General features: G+C 54.3%; 1 protein-coding gene across 1 annotated transcript in view; it reads right to left on the bottom strand.

Moving 5' to 3' along the window:
- The window catches only part of LOC144490284 (plexin-B3-like), a gene marked incomplete at its 3' end in the record, with an annotated part of 38,771 nt that extends 18,203 nt beyond the window's left edge, over positions 1-20,568 (bottom strand). Inside the window, 8 exon segments of the mRNA XM_078208062.1 lie at positions 201-309; positions 1,012-1,168; positions 3,319-3,451; positions 5,928-6,028; positions 9,330-9,458; positions 10,893-11,072; positions 19,475-19,639; positions 19,642-20,568. Coding sequence (XP_078064188.1) covers positions 201-309; positions 1,012-1,168; positions 3,319-3,451; positions 5,928-6,028; positions 9,330-9,458; positions 10,893-11,072; positions 19,475-19,639; positions 19,642-20,568 — 1,901 coding nt within the window.
- Positions 20,569-21,231: the final 663 nt, after the last annotated feature.

Here is a 21,231-nt window from a genome sequence, read left to right as displayed (position 1 = left end):
TGTAGGGGCTGGAGGGGGTTACAGAGATAGGGAGGGGGTGTAGGGGCTGGAGGGGGTTACAGAGATAGGGAGGGGTGTAGGGGCTGGAGGGGGTTACAGAGATAGGGAGGGGGTGTAGGGGCTGATAGTAGGCCGGTCTGGAGCCTGGGGCTTTCCTAGCTCTGTTCCCTGTGAGTGTGGAGAGTGTGGAAGGTTCTTACGAAGAGGCCGGCTGGAGGAAGGTTAGCGAGCGGCAATCGTAGAACACAAACTCGGTGGACACGAGGGTCAGCTCCCCGAAACGCAGCGCCAACTCCAACCGCACGTGATCTGTGTGGGAAATACAGACACCATTAACAACACAGCTCGGACAATGGCCAGAGACACACTGACCAATCCCCCTTGGGACACACACACTGACCAATTCCCCTCGGGACACACACACTGACCAATTCCTCTCGGGACACACACACTGACCAATTCCCTCGGGCACACACACACTGACCAATTCCCCTCGGGACACACACACTGACCGATCCCCATCAGGTCATACACACTGACCGATGCCTCTTGGGACTCACACACTGACCGCTCCCCCTCGGGACACACACACTGACCGCTCCCCCTCGGGACACACACACTGACCAATCCCCCTCAGGACACACACACTGACCGCTCCCCCTCGGGACACACACACTGACTGATCCCCCTCAGGTCACGTATACTGACCGATCCTCCTCGGGACACACACACTGACCGCTCCCCCTCGGGACACACACACTGACCGCTCCCCCTCGGGACACACACACTGACCGCTCCCCCTCGGGACACACACACTGACCGCTCCCCCTCGGGACACACACACGGACCGCTCCCCCTCGGGACACACACACTGACCGCTCCCCCTCGGGACACACACACTGACTGATCCCCATCAGGTCATACACACTGACCGATGCCTCTTGGGACTCACACACTGACCGCTCCCCCGCTCCTCAGGCCCACCCTCTTCTTGACCCCATGCACTCTGACCTTTGCCGGGGTCGTTGCCGGGGATTCTGACCGGCTCCGGAGACAGGCAGGTCACCTCTCTGCCAAGGATATTGGCCTCGGTGAGATACCCCCCGAACGAACAGCTCAAACTCTCCGCCGCCCCGAACCTCGGCAGCCTCTCGATCGTCAAGGTGACCTGGAGATGGAACCGGGGTCAAAGGTCAGTTAAATTCCAGCCTCAGTCCACTGCGATAATACATCCCCCCAAATACAGCCTGAACCCACCCACAGAGAGAGAGAGAGAGACAGAGAGAGAGTGAGAGACAGAGAGAGAGAGAGACAGAGAGAGACAGAGAGAGAGAGACTGAGAGAGAGAGAGACAGAGAGAGAGACAGAGAGAGAGAGACAGAGAGAGAGACAGAGAGAGAGAGAGAGACTGAGAGAGAGAGAGAGAGAGAGACTGAGAGAGAGAGAGAAAGACAAGGAGAGACAGAGAAAGAGACAGAGACAGCGAGAGAGAGAGAGGGAGAAAAAGACAGAGAGGTGGAGAGTTTTAGGGAGGTGTGGTGAACCATAGTTGGTTACCACTATGAGTGCTGAGCCACGGATGGTCAGCACTAGGGGGGTTTGTAGATAGGTTACTGTTGTCACTGTTGGGGTTAGGGTTGGGCTGTTCTACCTGTTGATATTGTTCTGTGGTACACTACAGTTGGCTCCGCCTACCTGGGGAAGTATAAAGGTCACTGCACTGCCTGGAGACCCTTTAGTCTGGGATTGTATTGTATATAGTGTGCTCCATTCTTGTCAGTAATAAAAGCCTTTATTTCCCGGGTACAATCCAGCCTCCCGAGTGATTTAATCGCGCATCAGGAGGGAAGTCCAGAGCTGAGGGCCTCCCGGGAAGCTGGAGGCACGGCTGCCAATGGTGGAGCGATGGGAATCGAGGGATACTCGAGAGGCTGGAATTGAAGGAACGTAGAGATCTCGGAGGGTCCTCGGAGGTTACAGAGAAAGGGAGTGGGTGTAGGGACTGGAGGAGGTTACAGAAATCTAACCCCGTGCTGTACCTGTCCTGGGAGTGTTTGATGGGGACAGTGTAGAGGGAGCTTTACTCTGTATCTAACCCCGTGCTGTACCTGTCCTGGGAGTGTTTGATGGGGACAGTGTAGAGGGAGCTTTACTCTGTATCTAACCCCGTGCTGTACCTGTCCTGGGAGTGTTTGATGGGGACAGTGTAGAGGGAGCTTTACTCTGTATCTAACCCCGTGCTGTTCCTGTCCTGGGAGTGTTTGATGGGGACAGTGTAGAGGGAGCTTTACTCTGTATCTAACCCCGTGCTGTACCTGTCCTGGGAGTGTTTGATGGGGACTGTGTAGAGGGAGCTTTACTCTGTATCTAACCCCGTGCTGTTCCTGTCCTGGGAGTGTTTGATGGGGACAGTGTAGAGGGAGCTTTACTCTGTATCTAACCCCGTGCTGTACCTGTCCTGGGAGTGTTTGATGGGGACTGTGTAGAGGGAGCTTTACTCTGTATCTAACCCTGTGCTGTACCTGTCCTGGGAGTGTTTGATGGGGACAGTGTAGAGGGAGCTTTACTCTGTATCTAACCCCGTGCTGTACCTGTCCTGGGAGTGTTTGATAGGGGACAGTGTAGAGGGAGCTTTACTCTGTATCTCACCCCGTGCTGTACCTGTCCTGGGAGTGTTTGATAGACAGTAAGAAGTTTAACAACACCAGGTTAAAGTCCAACAGGTTTATTTGGTAGCAAAAGCCACACAAGCTTTCGAGGCTCTAAGCCCCCTCTTCAGGTGAGTGGGAATTCTGTTCACAAACAGAGCTTATAAAGACACAGACTCAATTTATATGAATAATGGTTGGAATGCGAATACTTACAACTAATCAAGTCTTTAAGAAACAAAACAATGGGAGTGGAGAGAGCATCAAGACAGGCTAAAAAGATGTGTATTGTCTCCAGACAAGACAGTCTTCACCTGAAGAAGGGGCTTAGAGCTTCGAAAGCTTGTGTGGCTTTTGCTACCAAATAAACCTGTTGGACTTTAACCTGGTGTTGTTAAACTTCTTACTGTGTTTACCCCAGTCCAACGCCGGCATCTCCACATCAGTGTTTGATAGGGACAGTGTAGAGGGAGCTTTACTCTGTATCTAACCCCGTGCTGTACCGGTCCTGGGAGTGTTTGATGGGGACAGTGTAGAGGGAACTTTACTCTGTATCTAACCCCGTGCTGTACCTGTCCTGGGAGTGTTTGATGGGGGACAATGTAGAGGGAGTAACTGCTGTGGATTTGCAGTGTGCTGACCATGGGGTTGCCATGGGGATGGGGCCTACCTGTGTCTGAGCCTCCCTGCTCAGATTGGCTGGGATCTTGCTGTGCACGGTGAGGCACTGGCCATCTGCGTTGTAGTGCCACAGCCACTGATTGGCTTCCTTGTGACGGGCACACTCCAAGTTCCGGCAACATCTGTGGGTAGAAGCCAATCAAGTTAGCCTTGACCACGGTACCAAAGGGACTCCATTTTGTCACAAAATGGATGACATTCAAATAGGCCAAGATTGAAATCTGAGCTCAAAGTGTCAGATTACGAGGGAAAAGTTACACAAATTAGGCTTATAATATTTCACATCGAGACGATGACTTGATTGAGGGTCTAACAGCAATTATCCTCAACACCGGTGCCCCACAAGGCTGTGTTCTCAGCCCCCTACTATACTCCTTATACACCTATGACAGTGCGGCCAAATTCCACTCCAACTCCATTTTCAAGTTTGCTGACGACACCACCGTAGTGGGTCAGATCTCAAACAATGTCGAGACAGAGAACAGGAATGAGATAGAGAATCTGGTGAACTGGTGCGGCAACAATAATCTCTCCCTCAATGTCAACAAAACAAAGGAGATTGTCATCAACTTCAGGAAGCGTAAAGGAGAACATGCCCCTGTCGACATCAACGGGGACGAAGTAGAAAGGATCGAGAGCTTCAGGTTTTTAGGTGTCCAGATCACCAACAACCTGTCCTGGTCCCCCCATGCTGACACTATAGTTAAGAAAGCCCCACCAACGCCTCGACTTTCTCAGGAGACTAAAGAAATTCGGCATGTCAGCTACAACTCTCACCAACTTTTACAGATGCACCATAGAAAGCATTCTTTCTGGTTGTATCACAGCTTGGTCTGGGGCTCCTGCTCTGCCCAAGACCGCAAGGAACTACAAAGGGTTGTGAATGTAGCCCAATCCATCACGCAAACCAGCCTCCCATCCATTGACTCTGTCTACACTTCCCGCTGCCTCGGGAAAAGCAGCAGCCTAATCACGGACCCCACGCGCCCCGGACATTCTCTCTTCCACCTTCTTCCGTCGGGAAAAAAATACAAAAGTCTGAGGTCACGCACCGACCGACTCAAGAACGGCTTCTTCCCTGCTGCTGTCAGACTTTTGAATGGATCTACCTCGCATTAAGTTGATCTTTCTCTACACCCTAGCTGTGACTGTAACACTACATTCTGCACTCTCTCCTTTCCTTCTCTATGAATGGTATGCTTTGTCTGTATCGCGCGCAAGAAACAATACTTTTCACTGTATGTTAATACAAGTGACAATATTAAATCAAATCAAATCAAATGCTCCTTGAGGAGGTGGTGGGTGAGTCACCTTCTCGAACCCGCTGCAGCCCTGTGTGGTGTAGGTACACCCACAGTGCTGTTAGGGAGGGAGTTCCGAGGTTTTGACCCCAGCGACAGTGAAGGAACGGCCGGTATATTTCCAAGTCGGGATGGTGAGTGGCTCGGAGGGGAAACCTCCAGGTGGGGGTGTTCCCAGGTATCTGCTGCCCTTGTCCTTCTGGATGGTAGAGGTGGCGGATTTGGAAGGTGCTGCCTAAGAAGGGATAGCGAATCCCCACATATAAACAGTAGGCCTCATCAGAGACCAGGGCTTCAATTTATTTCCAGCCACCTGCAGGTCAGATGGTGTCCTGTCCCATTCACAAGTTGGCATCATTGGTTTGACCAGGTTTTCTGAAGTCTATACATAAACATTCCTCTGGTTAACATCCATATCCCTCGGTTGGACCCACACTGGGAGCACTGTGCACAGTTCCAGTCTCCATATCCCTCGGTTAGACCCACACTCGGAGCACTGTGAACAGTTCCAGTCTCCATATCCCTCGGTTCGACCCACACTTGGAGCACTGTGCACAGTTCCAATCTCCATATCCCCCAGTTAGACCCACACTTGGAGCACTGTGCACAGTTCCACTCTCCATATCCCTCAGTTAGACCCACACTGGGAGCACTGTGCACAGTTCCAGTCTCCATATCCCTCGGTTAGACACACACTTGGAGCACAGTCCCAGTCTCCATATCCCTTGGTTACACCCACACTCGGAGCACTGTGCACAGTTCCAGTCTCCATATCCCTCGGTTAGACCCACACTGGGAGCACTGTGCACAGTTCCAGTCTCCATATCCCTCGGTTAGACCCACACTGGGAGCACTGTGAATGGAGAACTCGCTCCCACAGGGAGTGGGGGAGAATGTGGGACCCGCTCCCACGGGGAGTGGTGGAGAAAGTGGGACCTGCTCCCACAGGGAGTAGGGGAGAATGTGGGACTCGCTCCCACAGGGAGTGGGGGAGAATGTGGGACCTGCTCCCACAGGGAGTGGGGGAGAATGTGAGACTCGCTCCCACGGGGAGTGGGGGAGAATGTGGGACTCGCTCCCACGGGGAGTGGGGGAGAATGTGGGACCTGCTCCCACAGGGAGTAGGGGAGAATGTGGGACTCGCTCCCACGGGGAGTGGGGAGAATGGGGTTGGTGGGGGGAGGCTGGTGTGGGAGCTGGGACACCCCAGCACGGAATGAAGGGCTCGAATGGCCTGTTTCTGTGCTGCCCATTCTAGATGTTTCTATGTAGGTATGTCAGTGCGTCAGATACTAACCTACCATCTAGCACACACCATCCACAGTACGGATCTCGCGCTCCGAGACAGCTCGAGCAGTTGGAATATCGGGAACACTCGGATACCGGGACCTTGGTTACCTGCGGAGGAGAGTAGACCAGGTTAACACGGAGGCCTCGGGGGGAGGGAGTCGAGGACTGGGAAATACCCAGAACAGTTACCGGGGATGAGGGACTTCAGAGAGCAAGAGAAAGACAGAGACAGAGAGAGAGAGACAGAGAGAGAGAGAGAGACAGAGAGACAGAGAGAGAGAGAGACAGAGAGAGAGAGACAGAGAGAGAGAGACAGAGAGAGAGACAGACAGAGAGAGACAGACAGAGAGAGACAGAGAGAGAGAGAGAGACAGAGGGAGACACTGAGAGAGAGACAGGCTGAGCGAGAGAGTGACACAGACCAAGAGAGAGAGAGACAGAGCGAGAGAGAGATAGAGCGAGAGAGAGAGAGAGCGAGAGAGGGACAGAGCGAGAGAGGGACAGAGCGAGAGAGAGACAGAGCGAGAGAGAGAGACAGAGCCAGAGAGAGACAGAGCGAGAGAGAGAGACAGAGCGAGAGAGGAGCAGAGCGAGAGAGAGATAGAGCGAGAGAGAGATAGAGCGAGAGAGGGACAGAGCGAGAGAGAGAGACAGAGCGAGAGAGGAGCAGAGCGAGAGAGGGGGATAGAGCGAGAGAAAGACAGAGAGAGAGAGAGAGAGGACAGACCGAGAGAGAGAGACACAGAGAAAGAGAGAGAGAGAGACTGGGAGAAGCTGGGATCGTTCTCCTCGGAGCGGGGAAGGTTCAGGGGGAGATTGAATCGAGGCAGTCACTATCGCGAGGGGGTCTCGATCGAGTGAATGAGGAGAAAGTGTTTCCCAGCGGCAGGAGGGTGGGGAACCAGAGAGCGAGGGAGGGGGAGACACAGAGTGAAGAGAATCGGTAAATGAACCAGAGGCCGGGGGGGGAGATGAGGAGAATTTTACTGACACGGCGAGTTGTTGTGATCTGGAAGGCGCTGCCTGAGAGGGCGGTGGGAGCAGATTCACCCTCAGAGAGGGGGAGAAAGACTGGGAGGGGGAAAATTCACAGGGAGACGGGGCAGGAGGTGGGTTAATTGGTTTGATCTCTCAGAGGGGCAGGAACCGGCACATTCGGGCTGAATGGCCTTCTCAAAGCACGGCTTTGTCTGTGGGACATTGTGTCTCTCAAATTTATTTGAGTTTTTTGAAGGGGTAACCAAGAAGGTAGATGAGGGCAGTGCAGTTGATGTTGTCTACATGGACTTTAGCAAGGCCTTTGACAAGGTACCGCATGGTAGGCTGGTCAGTAGATCACGTGGGATCTGGCAAGAACTAGCCAATTGGCTTGCCGTTATGAGACAGAGGGTGGTTGTAGAGGGTTGTTTTTCAAACTGGAGGCCTGTGACCAGTGGTGTGCCTCAGGGATCAGTGCTGGCTCCACTGTTATTTGTCATTTATATTAATGATTTGGATGAGAATATAGGGGGGAAGGTTAGTAAGTTTGCAGATGACACTAAGATTGGTGACATAGTGGATAGTGAAGAAAGTTATCTCCAATTGCAACGGGATCTTGATCAATTGGGCCAGTGGGCTGATGAATGGCAGATGGAGTTTAATTTAGACAAATGCAAGGTGATGCATTTTGGTAGATTGAACCAGGGCAGGACTTACTCAGTTAATGATAGGGCGTTGGGGAGAGTTACAGAACAAAGAGACCGAGGGGTACAGGTTCATAGCTCCTTGAAAGTGGCGTTACGGGTGGACAGGGTGGTGAAGGTGGTGTCTGGCACTCTTGCCTTCCTCGGTCAGGGCATTGAGGACAGGAGTTGGGACGCAATGTTACAAACTGTACAAGACACTGGTGCGGCCACATTTGGAGCGCTGCGTACAGTTCTGGTCGCCCTGCGATAGGAAGGATGTTGTTAAACTGGAAAGGAGCTGGAAGGTTTGAGGAGAGGCTGGATAGGCCGGGACTTTTTCCCTGCAGCGTAGGAGGATGAGGGATGACCTCATAGAGGTTTATAAAATCATGAGGGGCATCGATAGGGTGAACAGCCAAGGCCTTTTCCCAAAGAAAGGGGAGTCTAAAACTGGAGGGCATAGGTTAAAGGTGAGAGGGGAAAGGTTTGAAAGGGACCCAAGGGACAACTTTTCCACACAGAGGGTGGTGTGTATTTTTTATTCATTTGTGGGACACGGGCGTCACTGACTGGCCAGCATTTATTGCCCATCCCTAGTTGCCCCTTGGAGGGCAGTTGAGAGTCAACCCCATTGCTGTGGCTCTGGAGTCACATGTAGGCCAGACCGGGTAAGGACGGCAGATTTCCTTCCCTAAAGGGAACCAGATGGGTTTTTCCGACAACGGGTCATCAGTAGATTCTTAATTCCAGATATTTTTTATTGAGTTCAAATTCCACTCCCTGCCGTGGCGGGATTCGAACCCGGGTCTCCAGAACATTCGCTGAGTTTCTGGATTAATAATCTCTCTCACAGTTTTTTTTTTTAACTGGTCGGTGCAACATCGTGGGCCGAAGGGCCTGTTCTGCGCTGTAATGTTCTATGTTCTATGTTCTATGTTGTAGCCCGTCTGCACAGCAATAACACCACGGGGCCATCGTCTCTCCAATGGAACGGGCTGCCAGAGGAGGTGGTAGAGGCGGGTACAATTATAACATTTAAAAGACATTTGGACAGGTACATGGGTGGGAAAGGTTTCGAGGGATATGGGCCACACGCAGGCAAATGGGACTAGTACATTTAGGAAACCTGGTCGGCATGGAGGAGTTGGGCCGAATGGCCTGTTTCCGTGCTATATATCGCTATGACTGGGGTGGCACAGTGGCACATTGGTTAGCACTGTTGCCTCACAATGCCAGGGACCCGGCTTGGGTCACTGTCTGTGTGGAGTCCGCACGTTCTCCCCGTATCTGCGTGGGTTTCCTCCGGGTGCTCCGGTTTCCTCCCACAGTCCAAAGATGTGCAGGTTAGATGGATTGGCCATGCTAAATTGCCTCGTAGTGTCCAAAGATGTGCAGGTTAGATGGATTGGCCGTGCTAAATTGCCTCGTAGTGTCCAAAGATGTGCGGGTTAGGGGGATTGGCCATGCTAAATTGCCCCTTATTGTCAGGGGGATTAGCAGGGTAAATGTGTGGGGTTACAGGGAAAGGGCCTGGGTGGGATTGATGTCGATGCTACTCGATGGGCCAAAAGTCCTCCTCCTGCATTGTAGGGATTCTATGACTCCTGTGTCTGTCTGGGGCGGGTTTGATAGTCGGAGGTATTTTCCGCACACCCACTCCCCGCCAGCCCCGGGGCGGAGGGGAGGGGGGGTGGGGGCGGAGGGGGGTTTGCTAAGCGAGTGGCCCTCCCCGTGGAGTCTCTCACCGCCGTCGAGGTCAGTACGTAGAGATGGTCCTGGGCAGGGTCCAAGAAGAGGTCCTGGCTGATAGAGGCCCCTCGCTGGATGGTCAGCGTGCTGTAGGTCAGGGCTTCCGAGCGGGATCTCAGGAACACCTGGGAAAAGACGGAGGGAGTGTCCCGGTGAGTACGGAGTGCGAAGCCCGCCCCTGCCGAGCTGCATCACGGCCCCTGGTCTCTCCTCCCGCCCTCCCCACAGCTCGAACATGTCGACCCTCCCCCGGCCTCCCGCACCACAAGTCCATAAGACCATAAGACATAGGAGCAGAATTAGGCCACTCGGCCCATCGAGTCTGCTCCGCCATTCAATCATGGCTGGTATTTTTCTCATCCCCATTCTCCTGCCTTTTCCCCGTAACCCCTAATCCCCTTATTCATCAAGAACCTTAAAGTGTCTTAAAGGCACTCAATGACCTGGCCTCCACAGCCTTCTGCGGCAAAGAGTTCCACAGATTCACCACTCTCTGGCTGAAGAAATTCCTCCTCATCTCTGTTTTAAAGGATCGTCCCTTTAGCCTGAGGTTGTGCCCTCTGGTTCTAGTTTTTCCTACTAGTGGAAACATCCTCTCCACGTCCACTCTATCCAGGCCTCGCAGTATCCTGTAAGTTTCAATAAGATCCCCCCCTCATCCTTCTAAACTCCAGCGAATACAGACCCAGAGTCCTCAACCGTTCCTCATACGACAAGCTCTTCATTCCAGGGATCATTCTTGTGAACCTCCTCTGGACCCTTTCCAAGGCCCAGCACATCCTTCCTTAGATACGGGGCCCAAAACTGCTCACAATATTCCAAATGGGGTCTGACCAGAGCCTTATACAGCCTCAGAAGTCCATCCCTGCTCTTGTATTCTAGCCCCCTCGACATGAATGCTAACATTGCATTTGCCTTCCTGCCGACTGAACCTGCACGTTAATCTGAAGGGAATCTTGAACAATGACTCCCAAGTCCCTTTGTGTTTCTGATTTCCGAAGCATTTTCCCCATTTAGAAAATAGTCTCTGCCTCCATTCCTCCTTCCAAAACCTCACACTTTTCCACATTGTATTCCATCTGCCACTTCTTTGCCCACTCTCCTAACCTGTCCAAGTCCCTCTGCAGCCCCCCTGCTTCCTCAATACTACCTGTCCCTCTACATATCTTTGTATCATCTGCAAACTTAGCAACAGTGCCTTCAGTTCCACCCTCCGAATCGTTAATGTATATTGTGAAAAGTTGTGGTCCCAGCACCGAACCCTGAGGCACACCACTAGTCACCGGCTGCCATCCTGAGAAAGACCCCTTTATCCCCACTCTATGCCTTCTGCCAGTCAGCCAATCCTCTATCCATGCCAGGATCTTACCCTTAACACCACGGGCCCTTAACTTATTTAACAGTCTCCTATGCGGCACCTTGTCAAAGGCCTTCTGGAAATCTAAATAAATCACATCCACTGGTTCTCCTTTATCTAACTTCCTTGTTACCTCCTCAAAGAACTCGAACAGATTTGTCAGACATGACCCCCCCTTGACAAAGCCGGCTACAGGACCAACCTTGTGAAGCTGCCCCAGTCGATCGCCCAGAAACAGGACGGTGTGGTTCATCTCCTTGGCGACGGCCACAGCTGTTAGCCGCACAGAGGTCGTCAGCAAGGCCAGGGAATCGAGCGGGATGCGGCTGGCGATGGGACTGGGGGTGTGCTCCCCACCGCAGGGGTACCTCTGGATCGACTCCTGAAACAAGAGAGGGGAGGGTGGGGAACCGACACTCGAACGTTCCCGTCGCTCGCAGACCCCTCCCCCTGCCCGACTCACCGCCACCCCCCCCACCCCCCCCCCCCCTCCCCCCCCGCCACCCCCCACCAAAAACTCTGACACAAAATAAGAACCACAACAAAGTTTAAAAGTTTAAAGTTTATTTATCAGTGTCACAAGTAGGGTTACATTAACACTGCAATGAAGTTACTATGAAAATCCCCTGGTCACCACACACCTGTTGGGGTAACACTGAGGGAGGATTTAGCACGGCCAATGCACCCAAACCAGCGCGCCTTTCAGACTGTGGGAGGAAACCCACGCAGACACGGGGAGAACGTGCAAACTCCACACAGACAGTGACCCAAGCCGGGAATCGAACCCGGGTCCCTGGCGCTCTGCGGCAGGCGTGCTAACCACTGTGCCACCGTGACGCCGGGGGAGACCAGGGGTTGCGGTGGTGCTCGTACACCTAACTGTATTGAGATAGCACCCAGACACATCCACTTCATCGAAAATTCCCGGGGTGAATCCCAGGAGTGGGATGGTCTGAGTTATAAGGAGAGGCTGGATAGACTGGGACTTTTTTCTCTGGCGCGTAGGAGGCTGAGGGGTGATCTTATAGAGGTCTATAAAATAATGAGGGGCATCGATCAGCTAGATAGTCAATATCTTTTCCCAAAGGTAGGGGAGCCTAAAACTAGAGGGCATAGGTTTAAGGTGAGAGGGGAGAGATACAAAAGTGTCCAGAGGGGCAATTCTTTCACTCAGAGGGTGGTGAGTGTCTGGAACAAGCTGCCAGAGGTAGTAGTAGAGGCGGGTACAATTTTATCTTTTAAAAATCATTTAAGGTAAGATGGGTATAGAGGGATGTGGGCCAAACGCAGGCAGTTGGGACTAGCTTAGTGGTAAAACTGGGCAGCATGGACAGGTTGGGACGAAGGGCCTGTTTCCATGCTGTAAACCTCGATGACTCGATCAGAACCCGAGGTGCTGGGAGAGATGTCAGCACTGCAACATTCATTCACACAGTCACAAAGCACGGTGGCACAGTGGGTTAGCACTGCTGCCTCACAGCGCCAGGGAGCCGGGTTCGATTCCCGGGGGCACGGTGACACAGTGGGTTAGCACTGCTGCCTCACAGCGCCAGGGACCCGGGTTCGATTCCCGGGGGCACGGTGACACAGTGGGTTGACGCTGCTGCCTCACAGCGCCAGGGACCCGGGTTCGATTCCCGGGGGCACAGTGACAGTGGGTTGACGCTGCTGCCTCACAGCGCCAGGGACCCGGGTTCGATTCCCGGGGGCACGGTGACACAGTGGTTAGTGCTGCTGCCTCACAGCGCCAGGGACCCGGGTTCGATTCCCGGGGGCACGGTGACACAGTGGGTTAGCTCTGCTGCCTCACAGCACCCGGGACCCGGGTTCGATTCCCGGGGGCACGGTGACACAGTGGGTTAGCACTGCTGCCTCACAGCACCCGGGACCCGGGTTCGATTCCCGGGGGCACGGTGACACAGTGGGTTAGCGCTGCTGCCTCACAGCACCCGGGACCCGGGTTCGATTCCCGGGGGCACGGTGACACAGTGGGTTAGCACTGCTGCCTCACAGCGCCAGGGAGCCGGGTTCGATTCCCGGGGGCACGGTGACACAGTGGGTTAGCGCTGCTGCCTCACAGCTCCAGGGACCCGGGTTCGATTCCCGGCTCGGGTCACTGTCTGTGTGGAGTCTGCACGTTCTCCCCGTGTCTGCGTGTGTTTCTTCCAAAAGACGTGCTGGTTAGGGTGCATTGGCCGTGCTAAATTCTCCCTCCGTCTCCGAACAGGAGTGTGGCAGCTGGGGGGTTTTCACAGTAATTTCATTGCGGTGTTAATGTAACATAGAACATAGAACATTACAGCGCAGTACAGACCCTTCGGCCCTCGATGTTGCACCGACCAGTGAAACCAATCTAAAGCCCATCTAACCTACACTATTCCAATATCATTCATATGTTTATCCAATAACCATTTGAATGCTCTTAATGTTGACGAGTCCACTACTGTTGCAGGCAGGGCATTCCACGCCCTTACTACTCTCTGAGTAAAGAACCTACCTCTAACATCTGTCCTATATCTCTCACCCCTCAATTTAAAGCTATGTCCCCTCGTGTTAGCCATCGCCATCCGAGGAAAAAGGCTCTCACTATCCACCCTATCGAATCCTCTGATCATCTTGTATGCCTCTATTAAGTCACCACTTAACCTTCTTCTCTCTAACGAAAACAACCTCAAGTCCCTCAGCCTTTCCTCATATGATTTTCCCAACATACCAGGCAACATCCTGGTAAATCTCCTTTGCACCCTTTCCAACGCTTCCACATCTTTTCTATAATACGGCGACCAGAACTGTACGCAATACTCCAAGTGCGGCCGCACCAGAGTTTTGTACAGTTGCAGCATGACCTCCTGGCTCCAAAACTCAATCCCTCTACCAATAAAAGCTAACACATCGTACGCCTTCTTAATAACCCTATCAACTTGGGTGCCAACTTTCAGGGATCTATGCACATGGACACCCAGATCCCTCTGTTCATCCACACTACCAAGTATCTTACCATTAGCCCAGTACTCTGTATTCCTGTTACTCCTTCCAAAGTGAATCACCTCACACTTTTCCACATTAAACTCCATTTGCCACCTCTCAGCCCAGCTCTGTAGCTCATCTATGTCCCTCTGTAACCTGCCACTTCCCTCCGCACTGTCTACAACTCCACCGACTTTAGTGTCATCCGCAAATTTACTAATCCATCCTTCCACGCCCTCATCCAAGTCATTAATAAAAATGACAAACAGCAGTGGCCCCAAAACAGATCCTTGCGGTACACCACTAGTAACTGAACTCCAGGATGAATATTTCCCATCAACCACCACCCTTTGTTTTCTTACAGCTAGCCAATTCCTGATCCAAACCACGAAATCACCCTCAATCCCATGTGTCCGTATTTTCTGCAAAAGCTTACCATGGGGAACCTTATCAAACGCTTTGCTGAAATCCATATACACCACATCAACCGCTTTACCCTCATCCAACTCTTTGGTCACCTTCTCAAAGAACTCAATAAGGTTTGTGAGGCACGACCTACCCTTCACAAAACCGTGCTGACTATCCCTAATCAAATTATTCCTTTCTAGGTGATTATAAATCCTATCTCTTATAATCCTTTCCAACGGGATAATAACGAAAAAACTTTTAAAACTTGCAACTTTAAATAAAAGTCAGTTATAAGGACAATCTTAGAGGAGAGAGACAGCGGGTGCGAGAGGAGGAGATAGAGAGAGAGAGAGAGAGAGAGACACCAGTCCGTGTACAGATATCTCCCCGAGAGAGAGAGAGGACTGAGAGACACCAGTCAGTGTACAGATATCTCCCTGAGAGAGAGAGGGGGGACTGAGAGACACCAGTCAGTGTACAGATATCTACCCGAGAGAGAGAGGGGGGACTGATAGACACCAGTCAGTGTACAGATATCTCCCTGAGAGAGAGAGGGGGGACTGAGAGACACCAGTCAGTGTACAGATATCTCCCCGAGAGAGAGAGGGGGGACTGAGAGACACCAGTCAGTGTACAGATATCTCCCTGAGAGAGAGAGAGAGAGAGGGGAATGAGAGACACCAGTCAATGTACAGATATCTCCCTGAGAGAGAGAGAGGACTGAGAGACACCAGTCCGTGTACAGATATCTCCCTGAGAGAGAGAGAGGGGACTGAGAGACACCAGTCAGTGTACAGATATCTCCCTGAGAGAGAGAGAGGACTGAGAGACACCAGTCAGTGTACAGATATCTCCCTGAGAGAGAGAGAGGACTGAGAGACACCAGTCAATGTACAGATATCTCCCTGAGAGAGAGAGAGGACTGAGAGACACCAGTCCGTGTACAGATATCTCCCTGAGAGAGAGAGAGGACTGAGAGACACCAGTCCGTGTACAGATATCTCCCTGAGAGAGAGGGGACTGAGAGACACCAGTCAGTGTACAGATATCTCCCTGAGAGAGAGAGAGAGGGGAATGAGAGACACCAGTCAATGTACAGATATCTCCCTGAGAGAGAGGGGGGACTGAGAGACACCAGTCCGTGTACAGATATCTCCCCGAGAGAGAGAGAGGACTGAGAGACACCAGTCCGTGTACAGATATCTCCCTGAGAGAGAGAGGGGGGACTGAGAGACACCAGTCCGTGTACAGATATCTCCCCGAGAGAGAGAGAGGACTGAGAGACACCAGTCAGTGTACAGATATCTCCCTGAGAGAGAGAGGGGACTGAGAGACACCAGTCAGTGTCCAGATATCTCCCTGAGAGAGAGAGAGGGGACTGAGAGACACCAGTCCGTGTACAGATATCTCCCTGAGAGAGAGAGAGGGGACTGAGAGACACCAGTCCGTGTACAGATATCTCCCTGAGAGAGAGAGAGGGGACTGAGAGACACCAGTCAGTGTACAGATATCTCCCTGAGAGAGAGAGAGAGAGGGAGGCCTGAGAGACTTCAGTCAGTGTACAGATATCTCCCTGAGAGAGAGTCACAGTCATAGAGGTTGACAGCATGGAAACAGGCCCTTCGGACCATCTTGTTCATGCCGCCCTTTTTTTTAAACCCCTAAGCTCGTCCCAATCACCCGCATTTGGTGCATATCCCTCTATACCCATCGTACCCATGTAACTATCCAAATGCTTTTTAAGACAAAATTGTACCCGCCTCTACTACTGCCTCTGGCAGCTTGTTCCAGACACTCACCACCTTCTGTGTGAAAAAATTGTCCCTCTGGACACTTTTGTATCTCTCCCCTCTCACCTTAAACCTATGCCCTCTAGTTTTAGACTCCCCTACCTTTGGGAAAAGATATTGACGATCTAGCTGATCTATGCCCCTCATTATTTTATAGACCTCTATAAGGTCACCCCTCAGCCTCCTCCGCTCCAGAGAAAAAAGTCCCAGTCTATCCAGCCTCTCCTTATAACTCAATCCATCAAGTCCCGGTAGCATCCGAGTAAATCTTTCCTGCACTCTTTCCAGTTTAATAATATCTTTTCCATAACAGGGTGACCAGAACTGTCCACAGAGAGAGGACTGAGACACCAGTCAGTGTGCAGCCGTCGCTCACAGTTCCTGTATATTTCTGAGAGCCAGTGGAGACTTGTTCGTGAATATTTTGCATCACTAAACACAATTATGTGTGTGCATTAACCAGGAGACTATTTTCACAGCTTGTGTAATCAAACGCAATTATATTCAGGATTCCATTCACTCCCGGAGATCTGTGTTACTGAGAATCTTAAATTACTGACCCTCCCACAGTGCGGCGCTCCCTCAGCACTGACCCTCCCACAGTGCGGCGCTCCCTCAGCACTGACCCTCCCACAGTGCGGCGCTCCCTCAGCACTGACTCTCCCACCGTGCGGCGCTCCCTCAGCACTGACCCTCCCACAGTGCGGCGCTCCCTCAGCACTGACTCTCCCACAGTGCGGCGTTCCCTCAGCACTGACCCTCCCACAGTGCGGCACTCCCTCATCACTGACCCTCCCACAGTGCGGCGTTCCCTCAGCACTGACCCTCCCACAGTGCGGCGCTCCCTCAGCACTGACCCTCCCACAGTGCGGCGCTCCCTCAGCACTGACCCTCCCACAGTGCGGCGTTCCCTCAGCACTGACCCTCCCACAGTGCGGCGCTCCCTCAGCACCGACCCTCCCACAGTGCGGCGCTCCCTCAGCACTGACCCTCCCACAGTGCGGCGCTCCCTCAGCACTGACCCTCCCACAGTGCGGCGCTCCCTCAGCACTGACCCTCCCACACAGTGCGGCGCTCCCTCAGCACTGACCCTCCCACAGTGCGGCGCTCCCTCAGCACTGACCCTCCCACAGTGCGGTGCTCCCTCAGCACTGACCCTCCCACAGTGCGGCGCTCCTCAGCACTGACCCTCCCACAGTGCGGCGCTCCCTCAGCACTGACCCTCCCACAGTGCGGTGCTCCCTCAGCACTGACCCTCCCACAGTGCGGCGCTCCCTCAGCACTGACCCTCCCACAGTGCGGTGCTCCCTCAGCACTGACCCTCCCACAGTGCGGCGCTCCCTCAGCACTGACCCTCCCACAGTGCGGCGCTCCCTCAGCACTGACCCTCCCACAGTGCAGCGCTCCCTCAGCACTGACCCTCCCACAGTGCGGCGCTCCCTCAGCACTGACCCTCCCACAGTGCGGCGCTCCCTCAGCACTGACCCTCCCACAGTGCGGCGCTCCCTCAGCACTGACCCTCCCACAGTGCGGCGCTCCCTCAGCACTGACCCTCCCACAGTGCGGCGCTCCCTCAGCACTGACTCTCTCTCCAATGTCAGTCAGAGATGAGACTCTGACAGGGAAGAAATTTCTGGAATGGTTCTGAATGTGTTTGCCAAGAGTTTGGGTGATGTCACTCCTATTTGTGACACATTCTACTCTGACAGAACCGCCTCTTTGCGAGGAACTGGTTTGTCTGGTTACTTCATGTGCTGATTTATGACAGTCTGCTCAATAACCATCAGGGAAAAACAAACCACCTTCAACACAACACTGACAGCGCCCAGTTTAAACCGTTTGTCCAAATCCTTCAAATCCAGTTTTCCTGGGGTACGGGTCCCACACACACTGACTCTCACTGGGTACGGGTCCCACACACACTGACTCTCACTGGGGTACGGGTCCCACACACACTGACTCTCACTGGGGTACGGGTCCCACACACACTGACTCTCACTGGGGTACGGGTCCCACACACACTGACTCTCACTGGGGTACGGGTCCCACACACACTGACTCTCACTGGGGTACGGGTTACACACACACTGACTCTCACTGGGGTACGGGTCCCACACACACTGATTCTCACTGGGTACGGGTTCCACACACACTGACTCTCACTGGGGTACGGGTCCCACACACTGACTCTCACTGGGGTACGGGTCCCACACACACTGATTCTCACTGGGGTACGGGTTCCACACACACTGACTCTCACTGGGGTACGGGTCCCACACACTGACTCTCACTGGGGTACGGGTCCCACACACACTGACTCTCACTGGGGTACGGGTCCCACACACACTGACTCTCACTGGGGTACGGGTTCCACACACACTGACTCTCACTGGGGTACGGGTCCCACACACTGACTCTCACTGGGGTACGGGTTCCACACACACTGACTCTCACTGGGGTACGGGTCCCACACACTGACTCTCACTGGGGTACGGGTTCCACACACACTGACTCTCACTGGGGTACGGGTCCCACACACACTGACTCTCACTGGGGTACGGGTCCCACACACTGACTCTCACTTGGGTACGGGTCCCACACACACTGACTCTCACTGGGGTACGGGTCCCACACACTGACTCTCACTGGGGTACGGGTTCCACACACACTGACTCTCACTGGGGTACGGTTCCCACACACACTGACTCTCACATGGGTACGGGTTCCACACACACTGACTCTCACTGGGGTACGGGTTCCACACACACTGACTCTCACTGGGGTACGGGTCCCACTCACACTGACTCTCACTGGGGTACGGGTCCCACTCACACTGACTCTCACTGGGGTACGGGTCCCACACACACTGACTCTCACTGGGGTACGGGTCCCACTCACACTGACTCTCACTGGGGTACGGGTTCCACACACACTGACTCTCACTGGGGTACGGGTCCCACACACACTGACTCTCACTGGGGTACGGGTCCCACACACACTGACTCTCACTGGGGTACGGGTTCCACACACACTGACTCTCACTGGGGTACGGGTCCCACACACACTGACTCTCACTGGGGTACGGGTTCCACACACACTGACTCTCACTGGGGTACAGGTTCCACACACACTGACTCTCACTGGGGTACGGGTCCCACACACACTGACTCTCACTGGGGTACAAGTTCCACACACACTGACTCTCACTGGGGTACAGGTTCCACACACACTGACTCTCACTGGGGTACGGGTCCCACACACACTGACTCTCACTGGGGTACGGGTCCCACACACACACTGACTCTCACTGGGGTACGGGTCCCACACACACTGACTCTCACTGGGGTACGGGTTCCACACACACTGACTCTCACTGGGGTACGGGTTCCACACACACTGACTCTCACTGTGATTGCTGTGGCTTAGGACAGTGAATAATTGTGGGCTATTCGACTGGGACAGGCATTACCTGTCATAGATTTTCCCCTCACACTCGGAGGTGTTTGGGTGGGGAGGGGTCTTTGAGTCATGTGGACCCTCTCTGGCGTCATCCAATGACCCCCTCTTCTCCCCTTACCCTCCCCCACCCGTTACCCCCCTCACCCCCCCCAGCACCTACCTTACGCAGCCGGGTGCAGCTGGACTTGACGTTGTACTCCACTCGGGCATCCAGGGTGTCAGGGGAGGAGTAGCAAGCCACCCGCGCCCTCTCGACTGCACTGTCGATGTCCGCCAGCGGGTAGACGCAGAGGGCAGAGAGGTCGGAGGGCTGAGCCTGGTGGGGCGGGGATCCGGCCTGGGCGAAGAGGGCAAAGAGGGCGGGCTGGGGGTTGCCCCCTGGCCCCCTGGCCTCCCCAAGGCCGAGGCCTGCACTAGGCCGTAGGCCTCGCCTGGGAGTCCGGGCCCGTGGCAAGCCAGGGGGACCTCCACGTAGGAGTAGTAGTTGGTGTCGTTGGCGCAGATGCGGGCAGCGTAGGCCTGGTAGGTGCCCCCCCCTCTGCGGGCGCCCCCCGCCCGCCGGGAGAAGACGAAGTAGACGTACCCGCCGCGGGCGAAGGCCGCAGCAAAGCGGTGGTCGTATTCTGCAAAGGCTCCCACAGCCAAGCGGCCCATCTCCTCATTGGAGAAGGGGTGGGGGCCCTCCAGACGGCGCGTGCTGATGGGGGCATCAGTCGCCCGGTGGGTGTAGCCCCGCCCCACAAACAGGGCCCGCCGACCGCCCGCCCAGCCCACCACCCCCACCGTGGGGGTCTCGGGGTCGTCCGCCGCCACGTACTGGGTCTCGCCAGGCTGGGCCTCGCGCTCCAGCACCTTGCCCACGTCCCCCGGCGCCCGCTTCTCGCACAGCCCCTGGTGGGCACTCCCACAAACCAGCAGCGCGCCGCCCTCCCGGTCGAAGAGCAGCAGCTTGTTGTACACGGCAGTGGGCCGGGCTTGCGGACAGCTGCTGGCCTGGATTGGGGGGGCGCACTCCCGACTGTCATTCACCGGGCCTGTCGACCCCTCCGACACCACCTCCAGCTCCCCTGTCAGCTGGTAGAGTCGGTTCACTGCCCCCAGGTACAGCGTGCCCCGCACCGGGTCCACAGCCGAGTGGTTGAAGAGGGCGCCCGGGGGGGAGAAGGTGGGGTAGGGGGAGCATGGGTGGGGGGCGCACAGACACAGCAGCAGGACACCCAGACAGGCAAGGGTGGCAGACTCAGAGATTCCCATCACCTGTGGGAAGAGAGAGAGAGAGAATCAGGACACAGACCAACCGACAATTCCTAGCCCCAGCAAGGCCATTCAGCCCGGCCAGACTGTCCCATCCACCCGTCCACCCCGCTCCAGCCTCTCCCCCTCCCTCCCAGACCATCCCCTCACTCCCGCTCCAAACTGTATTTATATATCGCTCCGAGAGACAGACAGAGAGAAGAGAGAGAGAGAGACAGAGACAGACAGAGAGAGAGAGAGAGGCAGACAGAGAGACAGAGAGAGAGAGAGAGGCAGACAGAGAGACAGAGAGAGAGAGAGAGAGGCAGACAGAGAGACAGAGAGAGAGAGAGAGAGAGGCAGACAGAGAGACAGAGAGAGAGAGAGACAGAGAGAGACAGAGACAGACAGAGAGACAGAGAGAGAGAGAGACAGAGACGGAGGGAGAGAGAGACCGAAGTGACAGAGGGAGAGAGAGAGAGACAGAGAGAGACAGAGACAGACAGAGAGACAGAGAGAGAGAGAGAGACAGAGACAGAGGGAGAGAGAGACCGAGGTGACAGAGGGAGACAGAGAGAGAGAGACAGAGAGGGACGGAGAGAGAGAGAGACAGAGAGAGACAGAGACAGACAGAGAGAGAGAGAGACAGAGACAGACAGAGAGAGAGAGAGACAGAGACAGAGG

Source organism: Mustelus asterias, unplaced genomic scaffold (assembly GCF_964213995.1).
Source record: "Mustelus asterias unplaced genomic scaffold, sMusAst1.hap1.1 HAP1_SCAFFOLD_3109, whole genome shotgun sequence".
Taxonomy (NCBI): Eukaryota; Metazoa; Chordata; class Chondrichthyes; order Carcharhiniformes; family Triakidae; genus Mustelus; species Mustelus asterias.
This window is presented reverse-complemented; position numbering and strand designations above follow the sequence as displayed.